Source organism: Peromyscus eremicus, chromosome 14 (genome assembly GCF_949786415.1).
Source record: "Peromyscus eremicus chromosome 14, PerEre_H2_v1, whole genome shotgun sequence".
Lineage (NCBI taxonomy): Eukaryota > Metazoa > Chordata > Mammalia > Rodentia > Cricetidae > Peromyscus > Peromyscus eremicus.
The window spans coordinates 21,212,796-21,238,405 of NC_081430.1; the positions used below are offsets into that span (position 1 = coordinate 21,212,796).

The 25,610-nt window shown below is 40.6% G+C and overlaps 1 protein-coding gene across 6 annotated transcripts in view; it reads left to right on the forward strand.

Moving 5' to 3' along the window:
• Positions 1–8,466: 8,466 nt before the first annotated feature.
• G2e3 (G2/M-phase specific E3 ubiquitin protein ligase) overlaps positions 8,467–25,610 on the forward strand; it is a 35,927-nt gene continuing 18,783 nt past the window's right edge. The window contains exons 1-7 of one of the 6 annotated variants that reach the window (XM_059279639.1): positions 8,487–8,588; positions 11,189–11,332; positions 14,859–14,899; positions 16,865–16,962; positions 19,533–19,634; positions 23,589–23,713; positions 24,845–25,007. In XM_059279639.1, coding sequence (XP_059135622.1) covers positions 14,863–14,899; positions 16,865–16,962; positions 19,533–19,634; positions 23,589–23,713; positions 24,845–25,007 — 525 coding nt within the window. In that variant the 5' untranslated portion in view covers positions 8,487–8,588; positions 11,189–11,332; positions 14,859–14,862. Of the gene's footprint in view, positions 8,589–11,188; positions 11,333–14,237; positions 14,366–14,441; positions 14,493–14,858; positions 14,900–16,864; positions 16,963–19,532; positions 19,635–23,588; positions 23,714–24,844; positions 25,008–25,610 lie in introns of those variants that run through there. The other 5 variants (XM_059279638.1, XM_059279643.1, XM_059279640.1 and 2 more) reach the window with 5 other exon arrangements.

Genomic DNA, 25,610 nt, shown 5'->3' on the forward strand with positions numbered 1-25,610 from the left:
AGGCAGAGGCAGAAGGATCTCTGTGAGTTCAAAGCCAGCCTGGTCTACAGAATGAGTTCCAGGACAGTCAGGGCTACAAGAGAAATCCTGTCTCAAAAACCAAAAAAATTAAAAATAATAATAATCATCAGAAGATGTCTTCTCACCTCCATCCCCTGAAATATTGTCTTTCCCACTGTCGACTGGGAAAATTAGTCTTCCATTGTCTGCTAAACCAGCAGTGACTTTCCCTGGAGTAGATGCCAGGCAAGACAATACTGGTGTCCCTCAGGGACCACCAACAGTTGCTTCTAGACGGAACCAGACTAAAGGCTAAGCAGGATCCTAGAGAGGAGATAGAGTGAAGTCAATGAGGTGCGCTATACTACTAAAGAGCTTAATGAGTTTGCTAATTCATTCGAGCAGAAGTCTAGGAATATGTGTGGGAATGGATTTCAAGGGTATAAGATAAAAGTGAAAGAAAAGTAAAACTAGATCAGGATGAGTTTATAGATACTGACCCACGGAGTGTGGAAAGACCAAGCAGATGCCATAACAGGCTGCTCAGTCTTCTTTCAGAGATCAGGCCTCAATTTCAGTTTCCTGAGACTTGAGCAAGCAAGTCTCTGGGAGGTCCATGAACAAAAGACATAGTCCTTGCAGTAGCTCCCTTTCTGCATGTACTCTGACAGCTCAAGGTTCAGCCAGTTGTTTACCGTCTGGGAGCCCTCACCAAATTAGATAGAGCTACGTGCGTGGGTCAATGTGAATGTGTGAGGTCATCCAGCCTCCACGGCAGCTCAAGGACAGAGCCTGGGACTTGTCCAGGCCTATCCAAAAAGGATGATAACTGTAACCCCCAACCAGTAGATTCAAAGGTTACATACCCTTACCTAACCATATGATGCAAAGGCTTGTACTACTCTGCTTGCAGTTTTTCCCTTTAAAAACCCCTCATTCTGAGAGCTCAGGGCCGTCCTTCTCCACCAGCTACATCGGAGTGTTGGGCACGGACCAAGCCTGGACTTGCTTGTTATCAAGAAACCCCTGTGTGTTTTGTATCAGGTATCAATTCTATGGTGGTCTTGCTCGGGAGTATTGCAACACGGGCACAGTGGAGATTCTAGATTTAAGCTTTCACAGTTAAAAGGGGTGTCAAAAGTTCGTTTGAATGGTTAGCTGAAGTGTTTGTCAAAAGGTGGCCTACTGAAAAGGAATTAAAGATATCTGATATCCCCTGGCTTAATGTTGATGAAGGGATGTTCAGGCCCTGGGAAGTTGCAATGCTAGAGCGGGTATACCATGAAAAACCTACTCTACCACAATGGGAAGGCCCAGAAGTCATGCCCTTCACTGCTCCTATAAGATGCAAAGTGGTTAGAAAGACATCACCACATCTGAAGATCTTTACTGTCTACCTTTCCTTGTGCTAGACCTTAGGTTAGAGATGCTGTGGGATGGATTAAATGCAATGAGTTTAATTGGGCCAGGTGGCGGCACCGAATTGCCAAAGACAAGGTGATTGTAGTTACTGGAATGGGCAGCATAGACAAAACAATATTCATAATGGCCTAACCTGTAATGGTCAGCACAGGCAAAATGGTGGCATGACTCATATGGACCTTGGGTACTGGCTAACCAATCATGGTGTTTCTAGGCATGAAATAAATAAGAAGCCTACAACATTTTTGTTGGATCTGTATAAGCAGAAAAATTCTCAAAGGAAGGCTACATTGGATTGTGGCAAAAGAGAATTTTGGCCCATAAACCAATTTCCAGACTTGACCAAGTTTACAGCCCCAGAAGCCCTTTAAGGAAGGGTTGGCCAGGTTCCCCTGAGGAGGATCTTGATAAAATACCTGAAAGTTTTACAGTTGGCCTTTCCCCAGTTCTTCTCCAGAGGAACCTACTACCTTTAACAAGGACAGCTGTACACTGGAGGAAAGGAAAGAATCAGCCTCTCCAGGGTCTATTGGATACTGGTTCTAAAATGACATTGATTCCGGAAGATCCTAAATAACATCGTGGACCTCTAGTTGAAGAAGGGGCTTGTGGCGGTCAGATGATTAGTGGAATTTTGACTGAACGCTGATTCACAGTAGGTATAGTACGTCCCTGAACTCATCCTGTGGTTATTTACCCAGTCCCAGAATGTATAATTGGAATAGATATACTTACAAGTTGGTTGAATTCTCACATTGCTTCCCTGACCTGTGGAGTGAGGGTGATTATAATCAGAAAGGCTAAATGGAAGGCTTTAGATAAGTTGCCTCTACCAGGAAAACAGTGAATCAAAATGGTATTGCATCCCTGGAGGAATTGCAGAAATACAGTGCTACTACCATCAAGGGCTTGAAAGATGCAGGTATGGTGTGGTTCCCACCACATCTCCCTTTGTATCTGGCTAGTGCAGAAGACAGATGGATCGTGGAGAATGGCAATTGACTATGAAAAATTCAATCAAGTAGCAACTCTAATTGCAGCTGCTGTACCAGATGTGGTGTCCTTACATGAGCAGATTAACACATCTCCTGGTATATGGTATGCAGCTATTGATCTAGCAAATCCATTTTTCTTGATACCTGTCCATAAGAACCACCAGAAGTAATTTGCTTTCAGTTGTCAAGGCCAGCAGTATACCTTTACAGTTTTACCTCAAGGATATAGTACCTCTCCAACACTGTGTCATAACTTAAGTTAGAGGGATCTTGATCGTCTATCTCTCCAACAAAACACCACATTGGTTCACTCTATTGACAACATTATGCTAATTGGACCAAGGGAGCAGCAGGTAGCAACCACTTTGAACTTGTTGGTAATACACACTAGAGGATGGGAAATAAATCCAATTAAGTTTCAAGGACCTTCTACTTCAGTGAAATTCTTAGGAGTCCAGTGGGGAGGTATGCAGAGATATTCCTTCTGAGGTGAAGGTTAATTTATAGCACCTAGCCCTTCTACCACCAAGAAAGAAGTACAACATTTTGTGGGCCTATTTGGATTCTGGAGATGGCACATTCCTCACTTGGGTGTGTTACTCTGCCCTATATACCCAATAATGACTTGGAAAGCTGCCAGCTTTGAGTGAAGCCTGGAACAGGAAAAGGATCAACATGTTCAGGCTGCTATGCAGGCTTCTTTACCACTTGGACGACATGATCCAACAGACCGAATGGCACATGGGGTGTCAGTGGCAGATAGAGGTGCTACTAGGAACAGGAGCAGGTCCCATAGGTGAATCACAAAAGAAACCTTTAGAATTTTAGAGCAAGTCTCTACCATCATCTGCAGACAACTATTCTCTCTTTGAGAGACAGCTCTCGGCCTGCTTTTGGGCCTCAGTGGAAACTGAACATTTGACAATGGGCCATCAAATTACCATGTAGCCAGAGGTGCCTATCACGAGCTGGGTATTAGCTGACCCACCAAGTCATAAAGTAGGACATGCAGAAAGCAATCTATAATCACACAGAAGTGGTATATATGTGATTGGGCCTGAGCAGGTCCTGAAGACACAAGCAAGTTACAGTTTCTACTTCCGTTATAAAGCAGTCTACTGCCAAGTATGTACCTCTATCCTCATGGGGTGTGCAATATGATCAGTTGACTAAGACAGAGAAGACTAGGGCCTGGCTTATTAATAGTTCTGTGTGTTTTGCAGACATTACTCAGAAGTAGAAGGAGAAATAGCCAGAGTGTGATTGTTCACTGATTCATGGGCTGCAGTCAATGGACTGGCTGATGGTCATGGACTTGGAAAGAACATGATTGGAAAATGGGTGAGAAAGACATCTGGGGAAGAAGGGTGTGGGTAGATCTTTCCAAATAGGTGAAGGATGTGAAGAAACTTGTGCAAATGCTCATCAAAAGGTAACTTCAGCAGAGGAGTTCAATAATCAAGTAGATAGGATGACGTGTTCTACTGACAGTCAGCCTCTCTCCTCAGCCGTTCCTGTCACTGTCCAGTGGATCCACGAACAAAGAGGCATGGTGGCAGAGATGGGGGTTACCCATGGGTTTGACAATATTCTGCTCACCGCTTGCTACAGCCGCTGCTTGAGTGCCAACAACAGAGACCAACAATAGAGCCCCCGATATGGTACTATTCCCCAGGGAGACTAGCCAGCAACCTGGTGGCAGGTTGACTACATTGGACCACTTCCTCTGTGGAAACAACGTTTTGTCCTTCCTGGAGCAGATACTTATTCTGGTTATGGATTTGCTTTTCCTGCATGTAATGCTTCTGACAAAATCATCAAGGACTTACAGAATGTCTATCCACCATTATGGTAATCCACACAGTAATGCTTCTGACACAAGGAACTCACTTCACAGCCAGAGAAGCATGACAGTGGACCCATGATCACAGAACTGACTGGTCTTAGCATGTTCCTGATCATACTGAAGCAGCTGACGTAATAGAAAGCGGAATGGCCTTTTGAAGACACAGTTATAGTGCAAATTAGATGCCAGCAGCCTGGATGACTGCGACAAGGTTGTCCAGAAGGCAGTATATGCTTTTAATAAGTGTCCAATATATGGTACAATTTATCTGATAGCCAGGATTCATTGTCCAGGAATGAAGGAGTAAAAAGGGAATAGCTCCATTCACTATCACCCTGTGATCCACACGGAAAATTTTGCTTCCTATTCCCATGACCTTGAGTTCCGCTGGCCTAGAAATTTTTAGTTCCAGAGCAGGGAGAGTTCCTGCCAGGAACCACAATAAACATTCCATTGAACTGAAAGCTCAGACTTCCCCCTGGCAACTTTGGACTTCTGGGGCCTTTAAGCCTATAGGCTAAGAAAGGAATAATAGTGTGTGTGGGTGGTGGGGGGGGGGGTAATTGACCTAGATTACCATGGGGAAATTGGATTGCTTTTCCAGAAAGGAGCTAAGAGAGATTACATTTGAAGTGCAAGAGATCCTTTAGGGCATCTCTTGGTGCTACAATGTTCTATGATTAAAGTCAATGGGAAACTACAAGAGCCTAATCCAGGGAGGATGAAAGGACACAGACCCATCAAGAATGAAGGGATGGGTCACTCTTCTGGGAAAAGAACCAAGACCTGCTGAGGTGTTTGCTGAGGGTGGGGGAAATACAGAATGGGTAGTAGAGGAAAGTAGTCATAAATACCAGCTAAGGCCACTTGAACAGTTACAGAAAGAGGGTTACAATTGATATGAGTGCTTCTGTTGTATTTTTTTAAGAATGTGTTAGTACAATATTTTCCCCTCAATTTCTTTTTTTTTTTTTTTTTGTTTTGTTTTTGTTTTTGTTTTCCGAGACAGGGTTTCTCTGTGTAGCTTTGCACCTTTCCTGGAACTCGCTTTGGAGATCAGTCTGGCCTCGAACTCACAGAGATCCGCCTGCCTCTGCCTCCCGAGTGCTGGGATTAAAGGCGTGCGCCACCATCGCCCGGCTTCCCCTCAATTTCTTTATTGTGTGATGTAACATCAATAAAGAGAACATCAATGGTTATCATATTTAAGTTTGAGATACTAAAAGAAGGTCCCTCAAGGGACATTGCCACCTATTCTAAATTTATAATGCATTTGCAGTTGTATGAGGGGTAGTTGTACTGTTAGGCACAGTTATAACCTGTTTAAATACACACTGTATTTGTGACTGTACACGGAATGGTTATATTGTGTTTAGTCGTTACTATGACCTGGTTATTGGCGCCTCCCCCCCCCCCAATTGTTTTCATTTGGAAATTAGTTGGCAAGGGGTGGGTTTGTGATGGCTTCTCTTGGTTGTCAACTTGACTGCATCTGGAATAACTAAAACCCAGAAGTGGGGGGCACACCTGTGAGGGATTTCTGCTTAATTTGAAGTGGGAAGATCTACTTCTAATTGGAATCTTTGAAGTAGAAAGACACACCCTTCATCCAGATCTTTGGCCCAAATCTAATCTGGGCCATGTCTTCTGCTGGTGGCCTATGTAAGGACACAGAAGAAGGAAGCTTCTGCTCCTTTCCTGCTTGCTCTCACCTCGCTAATAAGTCCATTCCTTCACTGGCATTAGAGCTACTTCTTTGGGATTCCAGCATATACTGTGGACCAGCTGAGACATCCAGCTTTGTAGACTGAGCAATTACTGGATTCTTGGACTTTCTGTTCATAGGCTGCAATTGCTGGACCTCAGACTGTAAGTCATTCTAATAAATCCCCTTTCTGTACATAGAGAGAGGCTCATTCCGTAAGTTCTGTTAGTCTAGAGAACTCTGGCTAATGCAGGGAGCCAGGGAGCATTTTTTTTTTCCTTGCCGGTGCCAGAGATTAAGCATTAGACAAGTGATCTAGCCCAATGAGAGACTGGGGGTTGGACAGACTCCCTGGCTGGCAGACAGGTAGGAGGCGGTGGGGATGGGGAGGTAATGAAGGTGGTGAATTTCCAACACAGCAGGCTTCTTCCTCACCTTCCTGATTTGAGACAAAAACCTGGCAGCTTAAAACAAAGGCCCTGTAGGCTTTGGTCTCCCTCCAGCAGGCCCCCAGTTGTTGGGACCGGCTCAACAAGTCCCAGGCTTGATCACGACGTGTCACCCAACAGCTGGGGACCAATCAACCATCCCATCTTTCTCCAAACTGACCAACTCTACATTAGGTGGAAGAAAACTCTTTTGAAAAACTTTTTTTAAAAAGCCAGCCCTAGAGAAGAGACGGGATTTTTGGCTTCTGGAGAAGGAGTCTCCCCCACCCCCCACCCCACTTTGCGGGGAGCCATTTTCTCTGTGTGTCTGCTGCATGTGTGTGTTTCCTCCTCCTTAGTAACTGCCTTTCTTCAATAGCTCATTCTGTCTGCTGGGGTCTGTGGTGTTTGTTGAGACTTCTCTAATGCTACCTGTTATGCTTAAGATTTTCCTTGCCTTTTAATTCTTTAACTAGCAGAGAACATGAACCTATCAAGACCTTCAGATTGTATCAGCTGTCCTACCCAAGAATATTTAACCTTGCTTGAAGGTCAGATTGAGAATTTTAATTCCTGTGAGAGATAAAACGTACTGCAGAGAAGGTGCAAAGAATTGTAAAATATACAGGATAACATTTTTCTGCCTTCAAGAACTATATATTTAATGAGTTCATAATATTAATGTAGAACATTAAATAGTAAGACATAGGAATAACAAAATGTGGCTATGTCATTAATTTTTTTTCATTTCACTTTGTGTTTGGGTGTTTTGTTTGTATGTATATACGTCATGTGTATACAGTGCCAGAGGAGGATGGAAGAAGAAACTAGATTCCCTGGGACTCAAGTTCTAGGTTGTGAGCCACCATGTGGGTGCTGGGAATTGAACCCAGGACTTCTGGAAGAGCAGCCAGTGCTCTTAGCTGCTGATGCATGTCTCCAGCCCCTCAATCACTGATGAATGAATCTGTAAATGGCCTAGCCAACTATGATACAAACATAAATTCATTTACACGCCTGTTTCTGTGCACAGAATGCATTCAATTTCTAACAATTTTCCTTTAAAATACAAAACTGGCAGTGTCAAATACTCCTAATCTGAAAATTCAGCTGATTATAACGTTTTTAAAAATCCCGGTCTTTTACCCTCCCTATTTGCCAATCTCACTGCCAGAGATAACTGGTAGTTTATGGTTCTGTCCTGAAACTCTATATCGCCATGCATATGCATGTACTTCAAAAGAAGGGTATTAACAGTCCCAAAGTTGACTTCTCAGTATTTCAACATTGCTGATCTTCGAACTTTGAACGTCTTCAGTATCAGTATATCAAATCCTAAAACATCGTAATTTAATATTTATTGGTGGACAGATTATTTCTCCTTTCCCACTGTTAAAAACGTTACATCGGTTAACAAATAACTTTCTACCTTCGTGCCAGGTTATCTAGAATCTGAGTGTCTGGATTCTAGAAATCCAGCAAATCTCTCAAGTTGTGTTTTGAAAGACACTGACGAGAAACACTGTTAGGGTAAATCAAGTTTAAATCAGTGCTCTGAGGTATTAGCTGACCCACTATTAAACCCTGCTCTAATGTTTACAGAGAGTTGTGTTCTTTCAGCCATCTGCCTAAAGGACCAAAATTCTGTGCAAGTTTCTTAAACCTCTCAGATGTAGTCCCTTCAGAAACTCCAGACATTTGGGGATTAAAATTTTCATCCTGGTTCTCGCTATAGCAAACAGACACCCCAGGGCCAAGAAAGAATCTTCCAGGACAATAGGGAACTGTGATGCAAAAGAATCCCTGACGAAGGCGCCTTCACACCGTTCTCATTAGCATGGCGTAAGCCTGTTTTCAGTCCCATCCTGGTGGGGGTGGCTGGCGCCCTTGGCTGGTTCCCCGGGACGTGCAAGGAGAAGGAGTTGTTTTCCTCGCCGGGTCCGCACAGCCTCTCCGAGCGCACACCACGAGTAAGTTCGCCCCAGACGCCACGGCGCAGAAGCAGCCACTCTCCTCCCACTTCCCTGCGGCGGGGCGGGGCGGAGCAGCCGTGCCTTCCGGGTCGCAAGCGGAAGTGGGCGAATTTGAATTCTGCGAGCCGTTGGATGGGGCTGCGCCGGGTGGGCGTACGGCAGCGCAGCGCTAGACGAGGGCGGTCACGCAGCGGCCCTGGGACTCCTGCTCCGCGCCTGGTGAGGACACGGCCGGGAGGGACGGGAGGGTCCCCGGCACGGGTGCGCAGGAGCGGTGCGAGCTTCTCCCTGCGCTGCACGGTGCACGGTGCACGGTGCGCGCTGCAGCAGCTCGCTGCGGGAGGTGGGAGAGTTGCCCTTTATTAATTAAAGACAGAAGTGGAGGCCCGGGCGGGGCGGGGGTAGGGGGAGAGGGTTGCACGCAGGGATGCTCGACGTGGCTCCCAGTTGCTCCTCAGACCGGTCCCCGCACCGCAGAGAAATGACAGCCTTGAAATGCCTCGTGGGGATTTAAGCTGAAATCTGAGTATCCTTTGTGTTTAAAACCGGGGTATTTTTCTTTCACGCTTTGACATTTCTCGTGTACCGCAAAAATCTGAGCCTCTTTGCTCATTTTAACTGGCTACAGTAACAGCGGTGGCTCACAGATGTTAGTTTGCTAACAATGGGCATAGGGGTCTAGTCTGTCCGCCTGCCTTTTCGCCCTCTTCATTCATTGGCCGACTGTGTTATTATCGAGTTATTTTAAGAGGAACTCAATGCATCAAGAATAGAGATTTCTTAGAGCGTTTTTGTTTGGGTTTTCTTTTTGTTCGTCTTTTATGATGAACCAGACCCTGACAAACCCCGACAAAAAGCCATACCTTTTTGAATAGCTTAGATGTGCACGGTAAATGTAAACTTTCAGTATTTCAGATGTTTAGAAGTTCTTTATTTCGCCTTACTGAAAATTGTCAGGTTGATTTTGTGCTCCGTAGAGAAAAAGATACATAGAGATCCTTTTAAGGTTTTAAAAGCTGGTTAATGTACCATCGAAATATATAAATACCTTTTTTAAAGTGGTACTAACATCCAAAATAAAATCAATTCTTCATCCTCCTCCATCCCTGCTAACCAGTGTTGCTTTCAGTGTACACTAGGAAGAAAAAAAAAATGAAATAACTATATCATTGAAATTGTTTTTCCGTAAGGCTTCCACAAAGGTATTGGCTCTCCTTTCCCAAAGATTGCCGGCAAATCCTCGAGCTTCATACATGCTACCAGCAAGTCACCAGTTTTAGATTTTCTGTATCCTAACGTGCTTTCGTTCCCAGTCTGTCTTTGTTTTTCTTTTACCTACATCAAGAAATGTCATACTTTATTGTGTTGCCTACTCCTATAAAGGCTCCGTGAATGCTGATGCCTGTACTCAAACTTCACAGATTCTAACTTGGTAGGTCTGGAAGGTGGACTTTTGAATAATTGCATTTTAACGGAAAAGTTAGAATATTCTGCCAGAGGTTTAAAAACATGGCCTTCCTAGAAAAGCCTGGTAATATATTGCTTAAAGACGTGCAACTGGAACCAGACTTCTTGTTTAGCATTCCCATCACTTCCACCTCGTCACTGGGTGACCTTGACTGGGGAAGTTGTTAAGCCCCTGACTCAGGTCTCTTAAATGTATAATGGGGATAAAGCCTTCCTTGTGGGATTATTGTGGGAATTCAGTGGATTAGTACATGTGTAATGCATAGTAAATGAGAACAGATGTCTAAAATACAGCTACTAAACATGGTACAACCGTATTATATGTATTTTCATTAACCTTTACAATGTATATGAGGTACCTACAGTCTTCAGATAAGTAAACAAAGATCCAGTAATTTGTTCTTATGTAACTAGTAAAAGTGAAGATCTGAAACTAGATTTAACTAAAAAATTAAATTATTTGGGGTGTGTGTGTGTATATGCTTTATGAAAGTCAGAGGCATTGTGATCCTATGTATAGAGACCTGTAATCCTGGGGATTATCCATTGTGAGAGTCATTTTTTTTTCTTCTCTGTCAGTTCCAGGGGTCAAATACAAGTTCTCAGGCTTGATGGCTAGAACCTTTACCAGCTGATCTTCTTGTCCTAAGATAAACATTTTTGCAAGTAGTTCTTTCTGTCCCTTTCTTGAGTCTCCAACTGCTATTCCGTAAAGTTTCCAATATGTGGATGGTTCAAATCTCAGCTTTCTTAAACAACAACAAAAAAAGCCCTTTACAGCCTGGCTGTGGACAGTCTGATTCCAAGCTCTGTTTTCAAGTGACACACACTCTATACAGAGCCATATTTGAGAAAAATTAAAATAACCCCTGGAGAAATTTCAAATAAGAAAAAGACCAATGTTTATTCATATTCATGACATATTAGCTGTTTCATGTCTTTTCTCACTTAAGCCAGATAACATTTATTATCTCTATATTAAGATAAACTGAGTTAACCAAAATATTTAATTTTTAAAATGTATTCTTTTATATCTGATGCTATTTGTGAAAATGAGTGATGTACAATATAATTAAATAATGAGTGAGAGAGAACTAAATAAACAGAAAGCGTGCTGTTCCATTTACTTACAAGCTCAAGACCTAACCGTTTTGCCTACATTCTCTTCTGTAAAAACCTGTCCAATAATGTTGGGCCATCCTTCTAAAGACCAGTGGGTAGGCTTATATGGAGCAAACAATATTCTACCATCAGACACTCCTTCTGCAGAAAAGATGGTGTGTGTTTTTAAATCAGAGCATGTGTCCCTGGCACAGTCTAGATTGTTCACATGGTTTCTTCTTGAATTCTAGAGTTGGAATACTACAAGATTTTTGTGTGTTAGAATGACGTAAGAATCCTGAGCAGTGGTCATAGCGATCCAGTGTGTAGAGACCAAGAGAAACTGTTTGCAGAGGATCTTTTGTATATGAAAATCAGTACACACTGGTAACTTGGTTAGTTTTCCTTTTAATTTTAAGGGATATCACTAATATAAAAATTTATCTGGTAATTCAGTTTGTAAGTAATAAACTTCATTCATCTTAGGGATTTAGTTAAATGCATCTTAGTGATGATATTCTATTGTACAAATGTGCTACAGTATTTAAATCTATCCTTCTATTGATGCATATTTAGATCACTTGTGGGTTTTTAGCCATTACAGAACAAGCTACTGGGACATTTGTATGCAGTGACTATACTTTCATCCAATATTTGATAGACATAGTTGTACATTTAACATTTTCTAGGTAAAATTAACATGGAATTAACCATTGTGAGTATACAGTTCAGTGACAGTACATTTATAGTGTAAAGTCATCACCTCTGCCTAGTTAAAAAAATACTGTATCACAACAGGAAAGGTAGCTAAAGTTTTCAGCCTATATGAGCCTCCCATTTCATAGATGTTATTAATTATGGTTTTCTATTTTGTTTACTTTGGCCAAGAGTGTCAATCAGATCATTTCAAATCAGATCATTTCTTTGAGTCTTTGTGACTCTTGTATTAATTTTGTTCTGTTCCTTCCTTCTGTCTGCCGCTTTGACACTTAGACTGTTTGTTTTTCTTATTCTTTGAAGTGCGTCATTGAGTTCTCTCTGCTTTTAATAACGTAAGCATGCATAGCCATGAACTTTCCTCTGCTTTTACTGCTTCTTTTTAGAGACTAGAGACTCTCACAGGCCATGAGCCACTGAGCTAAAGCCGGTCCTGCTTTTACTGTTCCTTAAAGGTTCCAATAAGTTATATTTTCATTTTTACTTGATTCAAAAAAACTTTTTAAATAATTACTTTGAGTTCATCAATGATCTAGTGATTCAGCTTCAAAATGTATGATTTCTGTAGTTTTTAGCTGTTGATTTTTAGTCTTTCATTATGACCTGATCAGATACAAGAAATTGTTTTATTTTTTGTGGGTTTTGGCACTCTTCCAATCTTTCTTAAGAATAGTCTGTTCTTTGTTAGACTGACTCATATACACACAAGAGAACTAAAGACGCTAATTGCTGTTAACCATCTTTCCTTCGAAGGTCTAAGAAATCTTTCTTTTTTGTATGATTTCTGTAAGTATATGAATGTTTTGCTTGCATGTGTGTCTGTACACCACATGCATGTCTGGTGCTTATGGAGGTTCCAGGGTGTGTTGGATCCCCTGGAACTGGAGTTAGAGATGGTTGTAAGCCACTTTGTGGGTGTTAGGAACTAAACTTTGGGTCTTCGGCAAGAGCCGTGTTCTTAACTGTTGAGATATCACTCCAGCCCTCTAACAGTCTTACTGCATGTTAACAAAGACTTTCTTGTTTGTTTGTTTTTCTAGAAATATACTTTTTTTTAAGACAGGCTCTCACTATGCAGACGTGGCTGGCCTGGAGCTCACTGTGTAGACCACTCTAAGTCTTGAACTCACAGAAATACACCTGCCTCTACCTCTTGAGTGCTGTTACAGATGTGCACCTCCTTGCCCACCAAGATGGACTTTCAGAATTCATATTTAGATCTGTAATCCAGTTTTTGTCTTTTGGTGAGATGATATTAGCAAGCACTAATCACACAATTCAGAGCATCAGGCCTTGCCTACTGAAACATCAAAGTGAAGTGGGAGTAAGCTGTGGGAGAGACTTAGAGAACTCTTCACTGTGGCCTTTTAGAACTTAGATTGTTAGTGATTTCTCAAGGAAGGAAAGAGTTTGATGTTGTTATTTCTAAGACTGATACTGTGAGTGCTATTGAGATATATAACTTTAAAAATATGTGGGTAACTTTTTTTGTTTTTTATTTGTTTGTTTTTGCTTATGTTTTATTCTGTAAACTTGTTTGAAATGAAGGGATCGCAGATGGGCATGGTGGTGTGACCTTTCTAATAGGTAGTCTGAGGCAGGCTTGCAAGTTGTCTGTCCCTTTGTCAGGATAAGGTGAAATGAGAGCATTTGCCTAACATTTAGGGTGCCTGGGCTCAGTCCCTAATGTGAGAGGGAGATCCTAAATCTGGACTTTAAAATGAAAAGCTTTTTTTCAAAATCAAGGCGCTAAAAAGTCTAATTTTAAAAATATGAGCTAGAACTTTATGTGGTTACCACACCCTTAATCCCAGTACTGGGGATGCAGAGGCAGGGGGATCTCTGGGATTTCCAGGCCAGCCAGGGCTATAATAAAACCCTGTCTCTAAAATAAAAGTATAAACTATAGAATTGATATAATTTCTTCAAAATGTCAAATATTTGGGTAATTGTTTTTATTTCAATCCTAGAAGAAAGTCACAGGATAAGAAAATAGTAGGGCCGTGCGGTGGTGGCGCACGCCTTTAATCCCAGCACTCGGGAGGCAGAGCCAGGCGGATCTCTGTGAGTTCGAGGCCAGCCTGGGCTACCAAGTGAGTTCCAGGAAAGGCGCAAAGCTACACAGAGAAACCCTGTCTCGAGAAAAAAAAAAAAAAAGAAAAAAGAAAATAGTATAAGCTACTTGTGTATACCCTGTGTCTTGAGTCAGTGCGTTTTCTGTCATTTACATGGACTGGCTTAAAGACACGAGGAGTAAGCCGGTAGTTGGCTAAAGCTAGGTATACTGACTGCAGTGAAATTACAGAGCAGAAGCCAACAAACCAAACCAAATGACTGTGAAAGTTCTTGTCTACCCCAGGGTACTGTTGCACATTCGAGTCATGGCATAGATATGACTTGAAAAACTGATGTTTGATACTGACATACACTGGATAATCTTAGGCTAACCAGCAATGAACAGGAAACCTCAGACAACTTTTTTAAAAAAAATTAAGTAACATGGTTGTCTGTATAAAGAATTGGTCAGACCTTTATGACATCATTCACCAAGAGAGATTCCTTGAGTCATTGTAGTAGGAAAAGGCCAAGCATGTGTAGCCACGGGAGGTCTCTTTATAAAGAAAATGTATTCTAGAATGCATTTTATTACTGTAGTCATACATACCAGTCACCTCCAGCAAATAATGATTTGCAATACACTGAATAATACGGTAATGTTACTCTCAGAAAACTTGCCAGAGTCGTTTGTGTTGTGAACCTTGGGCATTATTTTATGTTATAATAAACCCAACAATTAGCAATAGCTAGATATCATTAATCACAGTTGGGACAGATAATGTAAGTATAAGGGGACTTTAAAATTTTATTTTTATTGATTTTTACTTTTTAACCAGTACTTTAATATTTATTTAGGAATATGGAAATCAGGCAGTTCTCTGTGTAGGACTTTTTGGTGGCGTTGCAGGGCATCCCACAATCCTAATATTTGTTTTAATAATTAAATATTCTTTCCAGTGTTAAAGAAATCCTCAAATTCTACCACCCTTCTTAAACTCTATTTGTTCAAAAAGTGAGGAAGTTAACTACTGTACTGTAGTAGGAAATGATTTTATATGTCTTGACTATAGTCATGTACTGACTGAATTTAAGAAAAATGGTTAGAGATTTTTGAAATTAAGATATTAATGTTCTTGTTTTTCCTAGTAAAATGAACAAAAATAAACCTGATAACTCAAAAAGTCTTGGTAAGTAACTGTCTTTAAAATATTTTTATTATAATAAAATCCATTTAGAATGCTATCCAGCCAGTAAGAATGAATGTTCTGATGCATGCCTAGTTAATATGTTCTATTATGATTGTGTTCATTTCCACAAACTAAATTTGCTGTCAGAAGACATTTTGTCAAATTTATTTTTGTACATTTTATATGATTTATTAGATAGGATTTGAATCTGAGAAAATTATTGTTTAATTTTTTCATGGATTTCCCTGTGATAAATGAAGATAATATAAGCAATAGACAAAAATCTAACATGTAAAGGAAAGTTTCTAAGTTTAAAACAGTCTCCTCTGTTGATATGTAGTTGTTTTCTTTATTATAAACAGTATCTGTTGACTTGCTACTGTGAATGATGAGGAATCTGCATCATTACTGTATATACTTGTGTCCCTGTGCTACTCCCTCATTTAGGTTTGTGGGCTTTTGTGTATTTGTTTTGTTTTGAGACAGGGTCTCACTACACTTGTCCCTGACTGGCCTATAGCTCACTATGCAGACCAGGTTAGCCTTGAACTCAAAGAAATCCACCTGCCTCTGCCTCCTTTGTGCTAAGAGCAAAGGTGTGTGCCATCTTTTTTCTTTTTTTCTTGAGATAGGTTATTTCACTAAATCTTGAGCTCATCCATTTGGCTCAGCTGGCTGGCAAGGGCTCCACCAGTTTCTGCCTCCTGTACAACTAACTGATTCTGGCGTTTTATAAGTGCTAGAGATTCCAACTTAGGTCCTCATACTGTGTGATAAACGTTATTCCAACCAAGCTGTCTCCCAGTTACTCTTAGCATTCTCTTGACAATCACTTTAATGTATCTGTTGACTCTACCCTTGAACAAGGAAATTTGCTCCTACCAATCCCTCTACCCCCACATGCCTTTGTCTTGTTATGCCTCCTGAGTTACATCAGCAATGCCAGTAGTTTGGAAATGGTAGTGATTTATGTAATACCATTCTACACTTGCTGAATATACCCTTACTCCAACTTACTTAATTTCCCCTCAGATAAATGCCTCTAGTTTTTTTTTTTATTTAAATCAGTGTGCTTAATAGAAACCAGTATTTGTTCTGGTAGAAGGTAATTTTAACAGTAAATATAATGAAGTAGAACAATTTTACTGAATCTTAGACTGCTATAAAAATGAATACTTAAGGGAGTATCTTGTGCCTTCAGGGCCCTTATTGATTCAAGGTCTTTTTATGTATTGGATCTGAATGCACTTCAAGGTCCTCCAGCAGTCAATTTTTGTTTACTTGGGTCTGTGAGCACGGCTATGTCCATGGGTGCACACCTGACCCCTATGTTCTGCAGTACATGTGTGAACTTTTAAGATCTTACCCCCCTCTATATCCATTCTTCCCAACTTCTTTCCTAGTTTTTTTGGTCTGACAGCTGCTTGTCTAGACTTTGCAGCTACTGTTTTTGTTTTAATCTGAAGAGGATTCTGATGCTGGCCAAACAAACAAGTATTCGACCCCATCCCTTAGGGAGCTGCTACATAGATCAAAACAATATCACATTTATTTGGGAATGAGGTCTAGATGACTTTCTTTTGGACTAGCAGTCTGTAACCGTAGACATGAGCCACCCAAGGCCCTTGTCCAGCTAGACAGATCCAGCAGCTGGGGATTTGCAGCCGTGGGTGAAGTACTTGCTACGGGAGTCTGCATGTTCAGATCTCCAGAACGCACGTGGAGCTATGCCTGGTGGCACATCGCTGTACTCCGTGAGGCATGGACAGGGCACTCCTGAGTCAGCTTGCTGGTGTCTTAAACGAGCTGGAGAGGGAGTGCTGAAACACCCAAGGTTGCCCTGTGACCGCCATGTCTGTACCATGGCCACCATTCACACGCACACACATCAAAGAAGCACGGATTCTATAAGCTGTTTTGTGATTTTAAGATACACTTTACATTTATCTGCTTTTTTGCTTTTAGCTTGTGTTTTCTGTCGAAAAAATGATGACTGTCCCAATAAATACGGAGAAAAGAAAACTTATGAGAAATGGAATTTCAGTGTCCATTACTACTGTTTGGTAAGTATACTCTAATATAAGGGGTATTCTAAAGAGAAAATGACACTAATTTCTTAGAATTAGATAAATCATTTAACTTCTGAATCTTTTTTCCTTCTCTACATAAAATACGATTTTTTACATCAGATTTTAAGCTTCTGCGATTACTTGGTGCATATAAAGACTTGTATGTTTTTATGCAGCTATTTAAAAAGACCTGTTTTTATTGAATGGAGAAAATGGTTAGCTCTCAGGGGAGTGCCCTTTTTACCACTTTTTTGTTTCCTTTGTTGCTGCTGATATTGTCACAGAACGGACTTGTTTGACGGTTCAGGGAGTAGAAGAAAAGTATTTTATTTCACAGAGCACCTGGAAGGAAAAGTTCTGGCCGAGGTTAATATTAGCAGAAAGGAAACAGGCGATGGTCTGACTTGCTCAGGAAAAAGCAAAGAAAGATCTCACTCTAGATTGCTTCCCTGTATTTCCTCCCTCTGCTGGCCTCCCCGTTCAAAGAATCCGAAATGGGACAAGTCCCTGGCGCGCTAGACCGCAGCGTGCTAAGGCTGCATTAGTTCCCACTGTGTTTGAAACCAGTTAGTTTTTTATGGCTGCTATAGAAATTATTCTGAAATTTAACAGAGGAAAGCAGCATTTATTCTCCGAATAGTTTTGGCTGAGTTGTTAATGTGACTTCAGTTTAGATGTCGCCAAGATACATCTGAAGGCTTTACTAAAAAGCTGGAGGGCCTCCCTCCAGTGGCTTGCTCACATGCGTTAGCCACAGTTCCTCCTTACTTCCTAGTCTTCTGAGAGGGACTGACTGCTCACAGTATATCATCTGGTATATATCATCTGGTATCCCTCAAAGTAAATTATGATGGGAGTGGGGGACACCCTAGATGAAACCATCATCTACCAGGTTTCACATATCATTATCACTTCTGCTTTATTGTCTATGTTACAGTGGACTTAATTCTTATCCTGTATTAAAGGGGAAGGGAAATTAAGCTCCACTTCTTGAAGGAGAACCAATAAATTCATCAACATATTTTTAATCCTGTCATCCATGCTATTGAACTTAGTTCAGCACTTTCCTGGGGAATCATCTAAATTATTCATTGGTAATATCCAAGACAGTGGTTGTTTCAGATCCGAGGCTTTGGTCCTTTTCCTATGATAAAATGCCCTGGACAACTCAAAGGAGGCAGGCTTTGTTCTGGCTCCCAGTCCAGCTGGCCACAGTCTGTCATGGTGGAGAAGGCACAGAGGTTGGGCTTGAGCGGATAAGAAGCAGAGAGCAGAGAACACATACACAGTGCTCTGCTCTTCCCAGTCCTAAAGTCCAGGATCCAGCCAGAGAAGGGCACCACTCACAGTGGTGCCCTGGGGTCTTCCCACCCCAGTTAAAGTGATCTAGAAAATCCCCCCATTGACACACTCAGGTCCTGTGGCTGACAATTAAGAGTATTTAACATTATATCTACGAGTTCAATATACTTGTAGTCTAAGAATCTAATTATTCCATAATGTGCACACGAAGTTGGCATTGGAGTCTGTTTATTTATTGTAACAAAAGAAATTTCCACTTAACCTTTTATTTATTTATTTATTTATTTATTTATTTATTTATTTATTTATTTAATGAAGACTTTTAGAATTGTTCCTGTTAGTCAATAGATGATTCCTTATACCTGAGTCGTAGACAAATATGTACTAGTTGTATTTCAGGATATTTTTGAGACTGAAACAAACTTTATTAATTGCAACTCGGCTTTTATTGACATGTTGTAGTTATTTAGCATATTTAGTAATATTAAAGTTTTATTTATAGTCTGTCTTGATATACTACTTCAGAAGAGTACTGTCTCAGTCACTGTTGTATTGCTGTGAAGAAACGCCACTCTTACAAGCGAAAGCGTTTAATTGGAGGCCTGGTTACAGTTTCTAGGTTCAGTCCATAATCACCATGGCGGTGTGTGTGTTGACAGGAAGTGTGCGTGGTGACAGGCAAATAGGCTTTTGCTGGAGAAGTAGCTGAGAGCTACATCCTGATCCAAAAGCAGAGATATGGCACTGGGCATGGGCTTTTGAAAGCTCAAAGCCCACCCCCAGTGACACACTTCCTCCAGTGAGGCCACACCTCCTAGTCCTTGTAATCTTTTCAAATGGTTCCACTCCTTGGTGACTAAGCATTCAAGTATATTAGCCTATGAGGGTCATTACTTAAACCAACATAAACACTGACCCCAGACTCAGCCTTATTAAAATTCTGTTTTGTTATGTACAGTATGAAAATCCTGCAATACTACCAGTGGAATAAGAATGCTGGAGTGTGACTGATGAGGTTCTGTTTACCCCACTGCTCATTGGATTATGACTGTTCCTTCCTCCACGCCCCACCTCCCCCTCTCTCTGTTACTGAAATGTTCCTTGAATCAGTTCATGTGTATACACTGTTAATACATAATGTCTTCAAAGTCAAGAGGTCTCAGTTGCCTCTTATTTGGCCATGAATAATAGTAATGCATACATTTATTAATTCCAACCTGGTTTCTTAGAGTGTATTTCCTAATTGAGAATTATGTTCATAGTTAATGTCAAGTGGAATTTGGCAGAGAGGTAAAGAAGAAGAAGGAGTTTATGGATTTCTAGTAGAAGACATCAAGAAGGAGGTCAACAGAGCTTCTAAACTGGTAAGTACTTGTTTTGTTCATTACACAAAGTACTACAGATACTGCTAGTGTTGCCTTGGGAAGTTTCTTCTGTCAATTCCTGTACTAGAAACTTATGGCTATGTTGTTCTGTTAAAACAGGATATTTTTATCAAATATAAATTTTAGTAACATTTTTATATTTGTGCAGAAGAGAGTTTAACCTATACTGAATGAAACTTTTAACAATAAAAAACTCATCTTTTTCGTCATTTTATTCACTTTTGGTTTTATTTCTAGTTTTTGACGTTGGCCCACATGCTTTGTTCTTAGTTTTTCTCTCGCTCTCTCCCTAACCACTTCACTTGTCTGCTTTCATTTATTCCATTAAAATTATTTGATTGGCATGTGTTAATTCTGCACACCAAGTCACATTATGGAATTTTGGTACATATATAAAGTATTTTATTGTGTGTGCCTCCATTTTTCTCTTACTCCTGTGGGTCCCTTTTCACCCAGTCCTCTTTTACTTTCATGCTCGCTCTTAATCACTTTTTGATGACCTACTGAGTTTTATTACGATTACATAAAGCCTCCTGGGTAAAGGTTTATTTACAGGAGTTTGGGCTCCTTACAGTGGTAATACCACGAAAGAAAATGTCCCTTCCTCCTCCAGTAACCATTAACTGCCTGCAGATACTCAGAAACATATGGGGCCTCTTTACCCTAAACTCCCTAGCTGCCATCATCTGCCTAAACAACCTAGGGCCGTTGGAGACCTATGACCTCTTCTCTCACACCATGATAGGAGGTTGGCAGGCCAATCTTACAGTACTTTTGTGCTGATGGTCACAACTGCTGTGCAAGTGTGCACAAGAGTGCCATGTTCCAAAGGCACCATTCTGCCACTCTCCTCCATCTGGGTCTTCTATCCTCCATGTTCTGTGATGTTCCCTGAGCCTTGGAGAGACCAAGACAAGTCACATTTATGATTGAACACTTAAGGTCCCTTATTAAGACTCTGCCCCCCAGGGGCTGGAGAGATGGCTCAGAGGTTAAGAGCACTCGCTGCTCTTCCAGAGGTCCTGAGTTCAATTCCCAACAACCACATGGTGGCTCACAACCATCTATAATGAGATTTGGTGCCCTCTTCTGGCATGTAGGCGTATATGCCAGAACACTGTATACATAATAAATAAAATTTAAAAAAAAAGACTCTGTGCCCTCCCCCAATGATCTCTACTTATAGATCCTGTCTTAGTTAGGGTTACTATTCCTCTGATGAAACATGACCGAAAGCAACTTGGACAGGAAAGGGTTTGTTTGGCTTATTCGTCCACATTTTTGTTCATTAAAAGAAGTCAGGATAGTAACTCAGAACAGGGCGGGAACATGGGGCAGGAGATCAGAATGCAGGGGCCTTGGAGGGGCACTGCTGACTAGTGTGCTCCTTATGGCTTGCCCTAGCTTGCTGCTTTTATAGAACCCAGGATCACCAGCCCAGAGGTGGCCCCACCCATAGTGGACTGGTACCTCCCACATCAATCACTAAGAAAATGCCCCACAGGCGTCTCTAGAGCTTGATATTATGGAGACATTTTCTCAGTTAAGATTCCCTCCTCTGTAGCTTGTGCCAAGTTGACATAAAACTAGCCGCCCAGTTCCTTTAATTTCTTTCTCTCACACACACTAAAATGAAGGATTTGCATGTAAGAGAAAGCATGCTAGAGTATCTATTGGAGGTTGGCTTGTTTTGTTTAATGCGGTGGTTTCCATGTCGATCCATATTTGTGCCAATATTATGATTTCACTTTTTTATGGCTGAATAAAATTGCAGTGTGTATATATACCATAATGTCTTTATCTTTTGATGGATATCTTAGCTATTCTGAGTAGTGCAGAAATAAACATGAATGATATTATTCTCTCATATCAGAATTTTGACTATAGTTGAGTTCTGCTAATGGACAGGCCTTTAATAGTCTACTCGCCCATGTACTTGAGTCATGTGCCTCGGTTACTGAGATTGACATGATGGGTTAAGGTAGAAATTACACAACTATGTAGACTGGTAATTTTTTTGTCTCTGTAACTCTGATGACCCTTGTTTATGTATCCTAAATTTAACTTCTTGCTTATTCAGTTATTTTTGAAGTTTCCATGTGATAACTTCTATGGTATCTGCAAGGAAAAAACTCTGGTCTGTATTTGGTCTGAGTAGAAGAAATAGTGGAAATTGAAGACAGAAAAAGTTGAAAATATGAGAGTTCTGAATGTGACACTTGAAATAATGATTTCCATAGTGAACAGCTTAGGCAATGTGATAATTTATCATTTTGTTCAAGTAGGGGCAAAGAGCATTAAAATATTCAGAAACTCAGAGGTTGTCACAGAAATGCTGAAGCCACTTAGATTAATGACAAGAGTTAAAAGTACAGAGAAAGCCTTTGACTCGGGTTCCAAAGTCTTGAGATGGGGGGACGAGTGGGTTAAAAAAGGTGGAGGTGAGGAGGGCTAGATGTTGTTCGTCACAAACAACTGAGTTGTTTTTCTTTAACTGAGAAGATAAAAAGACTTAGCTCTGCAGTCTCTAACAGAGCTAAGTAGTATGTTTCTCCCTGCCACTGTAGTCCTGTTCTCAGTGTGTGCAGATGGGAAAATAAAGCAGCAGCATTCAAGCATTTACTTTAGTGGAGAGTGTCACTTTTTTGGGTGAGTGGTTAGCATAAGGAGATTTCATGGTGAAATAGAGCCTTGAGGTTCTCCAGGGTTCCTCCTGTGGCCTGGATGACCCATGAGTTAGCAGTGAGACTGTAATCCCTGAAGCAGGGACTGTTACAAGGGTTCCGAGGTATGTTTAGGTTCAGGTGTATATTCTAACTACTTTCTCTGCGTGTGCCACGGTTATGGTTAGTGACATTGGTCTCATTTCCTGGGGCTGACATAACAAATTACAGAAATGTAGTCCCTCATGGGTTTAGAGTTGGGTGTTATAAAGCATAGTGTTGAGAGTTGGAGCCTGCTAAAGATCATGAAGTGAATTCCTCCTGTACCCCCCCTCCTGATGGCTGCTGATACCTTTTGCTGTCCCTTGTTTACGAAAGGGTCTTCTTTTGTTGTCACATGGCCTGTTTTCAGAGTGTCTTGTGTTTAAAATCTGCCTTATCTTTTATAAAGACACTAATTGATAGAGACCTTGAGACTTTGAATAATTACATCTACAAAAACTGTTTCCACCTCAGTGTACAGACACTGGTTTTTTTCTGAACTTTAGCACCCTTAGGTGACCACGCCAGTCTGCTTTCTAGTGCCGTAAGAAACACCATGACCAAAAGCAACTTGGTGAAGAATGGTATAGTTTATCTTTTGGTTTTTCCAGACAAGGTTTCTCTGTGTAGCCATGGCTGCCCTAGAACTTCCTCTGTAGACCAGGCTGGCCTCAAACTCAGAGATCCACCTGCCTCTGCCTCCCAAGTGCTGGGATTAAAGGTGTGCACCACCATGCCTGGCTAGTATATTTTATCTTACATTTCCATGTCACAGTCTGTCATTGAGGGAAGGAACTCAGACAGAAACCTAGAGATAGGAACTGAAGCAGAGGCCATGGAGGAGCCCTGCTTCCTGGCTTGCTCGGCCTGCTTTCCTATCCAACCCAGGATTACCTGCCCAGCCAAGTAGGCTGAACCCCACCCCCCCACACCAATCTCTGATCATGAAAATGCCCCCCATAGACTTGCCTATAGGCCTATCTGATGGAGGTGGTTTCTCAACTGAGGTTCCTTTTCTCCAAGGACTCTATGCCATGTCAGGTTGACACACACCAAAAAACCTACCCAGCACATATCTTAAAACTTTCTCGTTTGGGTGAGGATAGAATATACTATCACTATAGCAATAATTTTTAGTCTCTCCATTAGGAATACTCATTAATTACTTGATCATACTATAGTACTTAAAATTTTTTATATTATGCTCCTGTTTTCATATTTCTTTTAGAAGTGTACAGTTTGCAAGAAAAATGGTGCTTCAATTGGATGTGTTGTACCCCAATGTAAGCGAAGTTATCACTTGCCCTGTGGACTTCAGAAAGAATGCATTTTCCAGTTTACTGACAATTTTGCGTGAGTTATTTAACTGTTAATTAACTATTAAATATGAGGGGCTGGAATGATGACCCAGCAGTTAAGAGCACTGGCTGCTCTTCCAGAGGACCCAAGCTTAGTTCCCGGCACCAATGTGACAGCTCACATCTGTCTGAAACCTCTGTTCCAAGAGATCCAGTGCCCTCTTAGGTTTTGGGGGCACCTGGCATACAATTGGTGCACAGATGTATATGCTGGCAAAACACCTTGTATACATTTAAATATTTTTTAAATAAATTTAAATATAAATGTTAAAGAACAATGGGAAATAGCCCAAAGTTATAATTTCCATGTAAAATTACTTTTTAAAGCTGTACTGAATTTATGTATACATATATCTTACATATGTAAGATAAACAAAATGTGTGTATATGTGTATTTGTATATAATATTGTATTATATAATTTCTTCTAGAGTTACTTCTGATAAAACTTGAAATGCCATGTCTAAAATGGACCCAAGATTATTATTTACATTCGACTTTTAGTTCTGGATATAGTATTGAACTTTTGGTTCATACTTCTGGGAAACATTTTATATTACATGGTTCACAAATTAAATTGCCCTATAAACTTGGTTAAGTTAAAAAAAAAATAAGCAAATTTTGCCCTGGGATACGCCTGAGTACAACTTCAAACATGAAGATTTTGTAACTTTTGGCACTTGGTACCATGAGTGTTACTTTGAGTCTTCATGGTTCACTTATATAATGTGTAGGCACCATGGAAAACATTAGCAAATACAAAGGAAATAAAGTCTGTTAGGAATAGATTGTTATTTGCTTTTGACTCTTCACATGATGGGGATGTTAAGTTCCCTCTCTATTACGTTATGTGATGTCAAGGACAGTAATGCTTACTTAGTACAAGTGTGAATATGATCTTTAATAACAGAAATAGTGATACTAGTTATTGAATGTCTATATGAAGTAAGTTTATATCTCAAAGTGCTCACTTTTCCTTGATTACAGTTTGTTGACTATAGGGCCCACATTTCTTTTAGATGCATTTGTGAATCAGAAGGGAATTTTCTTTTAAGAGTGTAATTACAATGTTAACTGAATTGTATTTTTCCTTTCCTTATATATTCTTAAATAATTTCCATTTTCAGGTCATTTTGCTGGAAACATCGTCCAGTTCAAGCAATTACATCTAAGTATAGAGACTCTTTACCATGTACCATCTGCTTAGAGTTTATTGAGCCCATTCCTTCTTATAACATACTGCAAAGCCCCTGCTGTAAGAATGCCTGGTTTCACAGAGACTGTTTACAGGTAATAGAGCTTCGTAATTCTTGCTTCCATAATATAAGATCTGTTGCTTGCTAACTTGAATTTTAACCTGGTGTCAGTGCAATATAGATTATCATAAATACCAGTGTTCCTCTCTAAGAGCCTAGTTTACTCTTGGGACTTCTTTCCTCACTTTCCCTGAATAAATCTGTGTTTACTCCGCTCAAACCAAAAGTATCATAAAAACCAGAAACGAGGCCAGGGATGTAGTTCAGTGATAGATGGTTTGTCTAGAGTGACACGAGGCCCTGGGTTTAATGCCCACTGCAGGCAAGCAGAAGACTAAACACTCGACGTAGTCGTAATGTCTTTATCTGGAAAATGTTCAGATCATTTGAAAGAGATCCCAATCATTAGTATTGAACATGTAATATAAAAGTTGCGGGTGCTATTAGACAAAACCATGCCAAATAACAGAAATTTACTTTTTAAAAATTGATTTATAAAGCTTAGATTTTATTTGTTTAATAAAGTGAAATGTTTCTGATTATTAATTGTTCACAAACTTTTTGAAAGTTATTAGGTGTTAAATTACCTCATATTTCAAAAAAGACATAAAAATTACTAGCAGTGATGAGGTGCTGA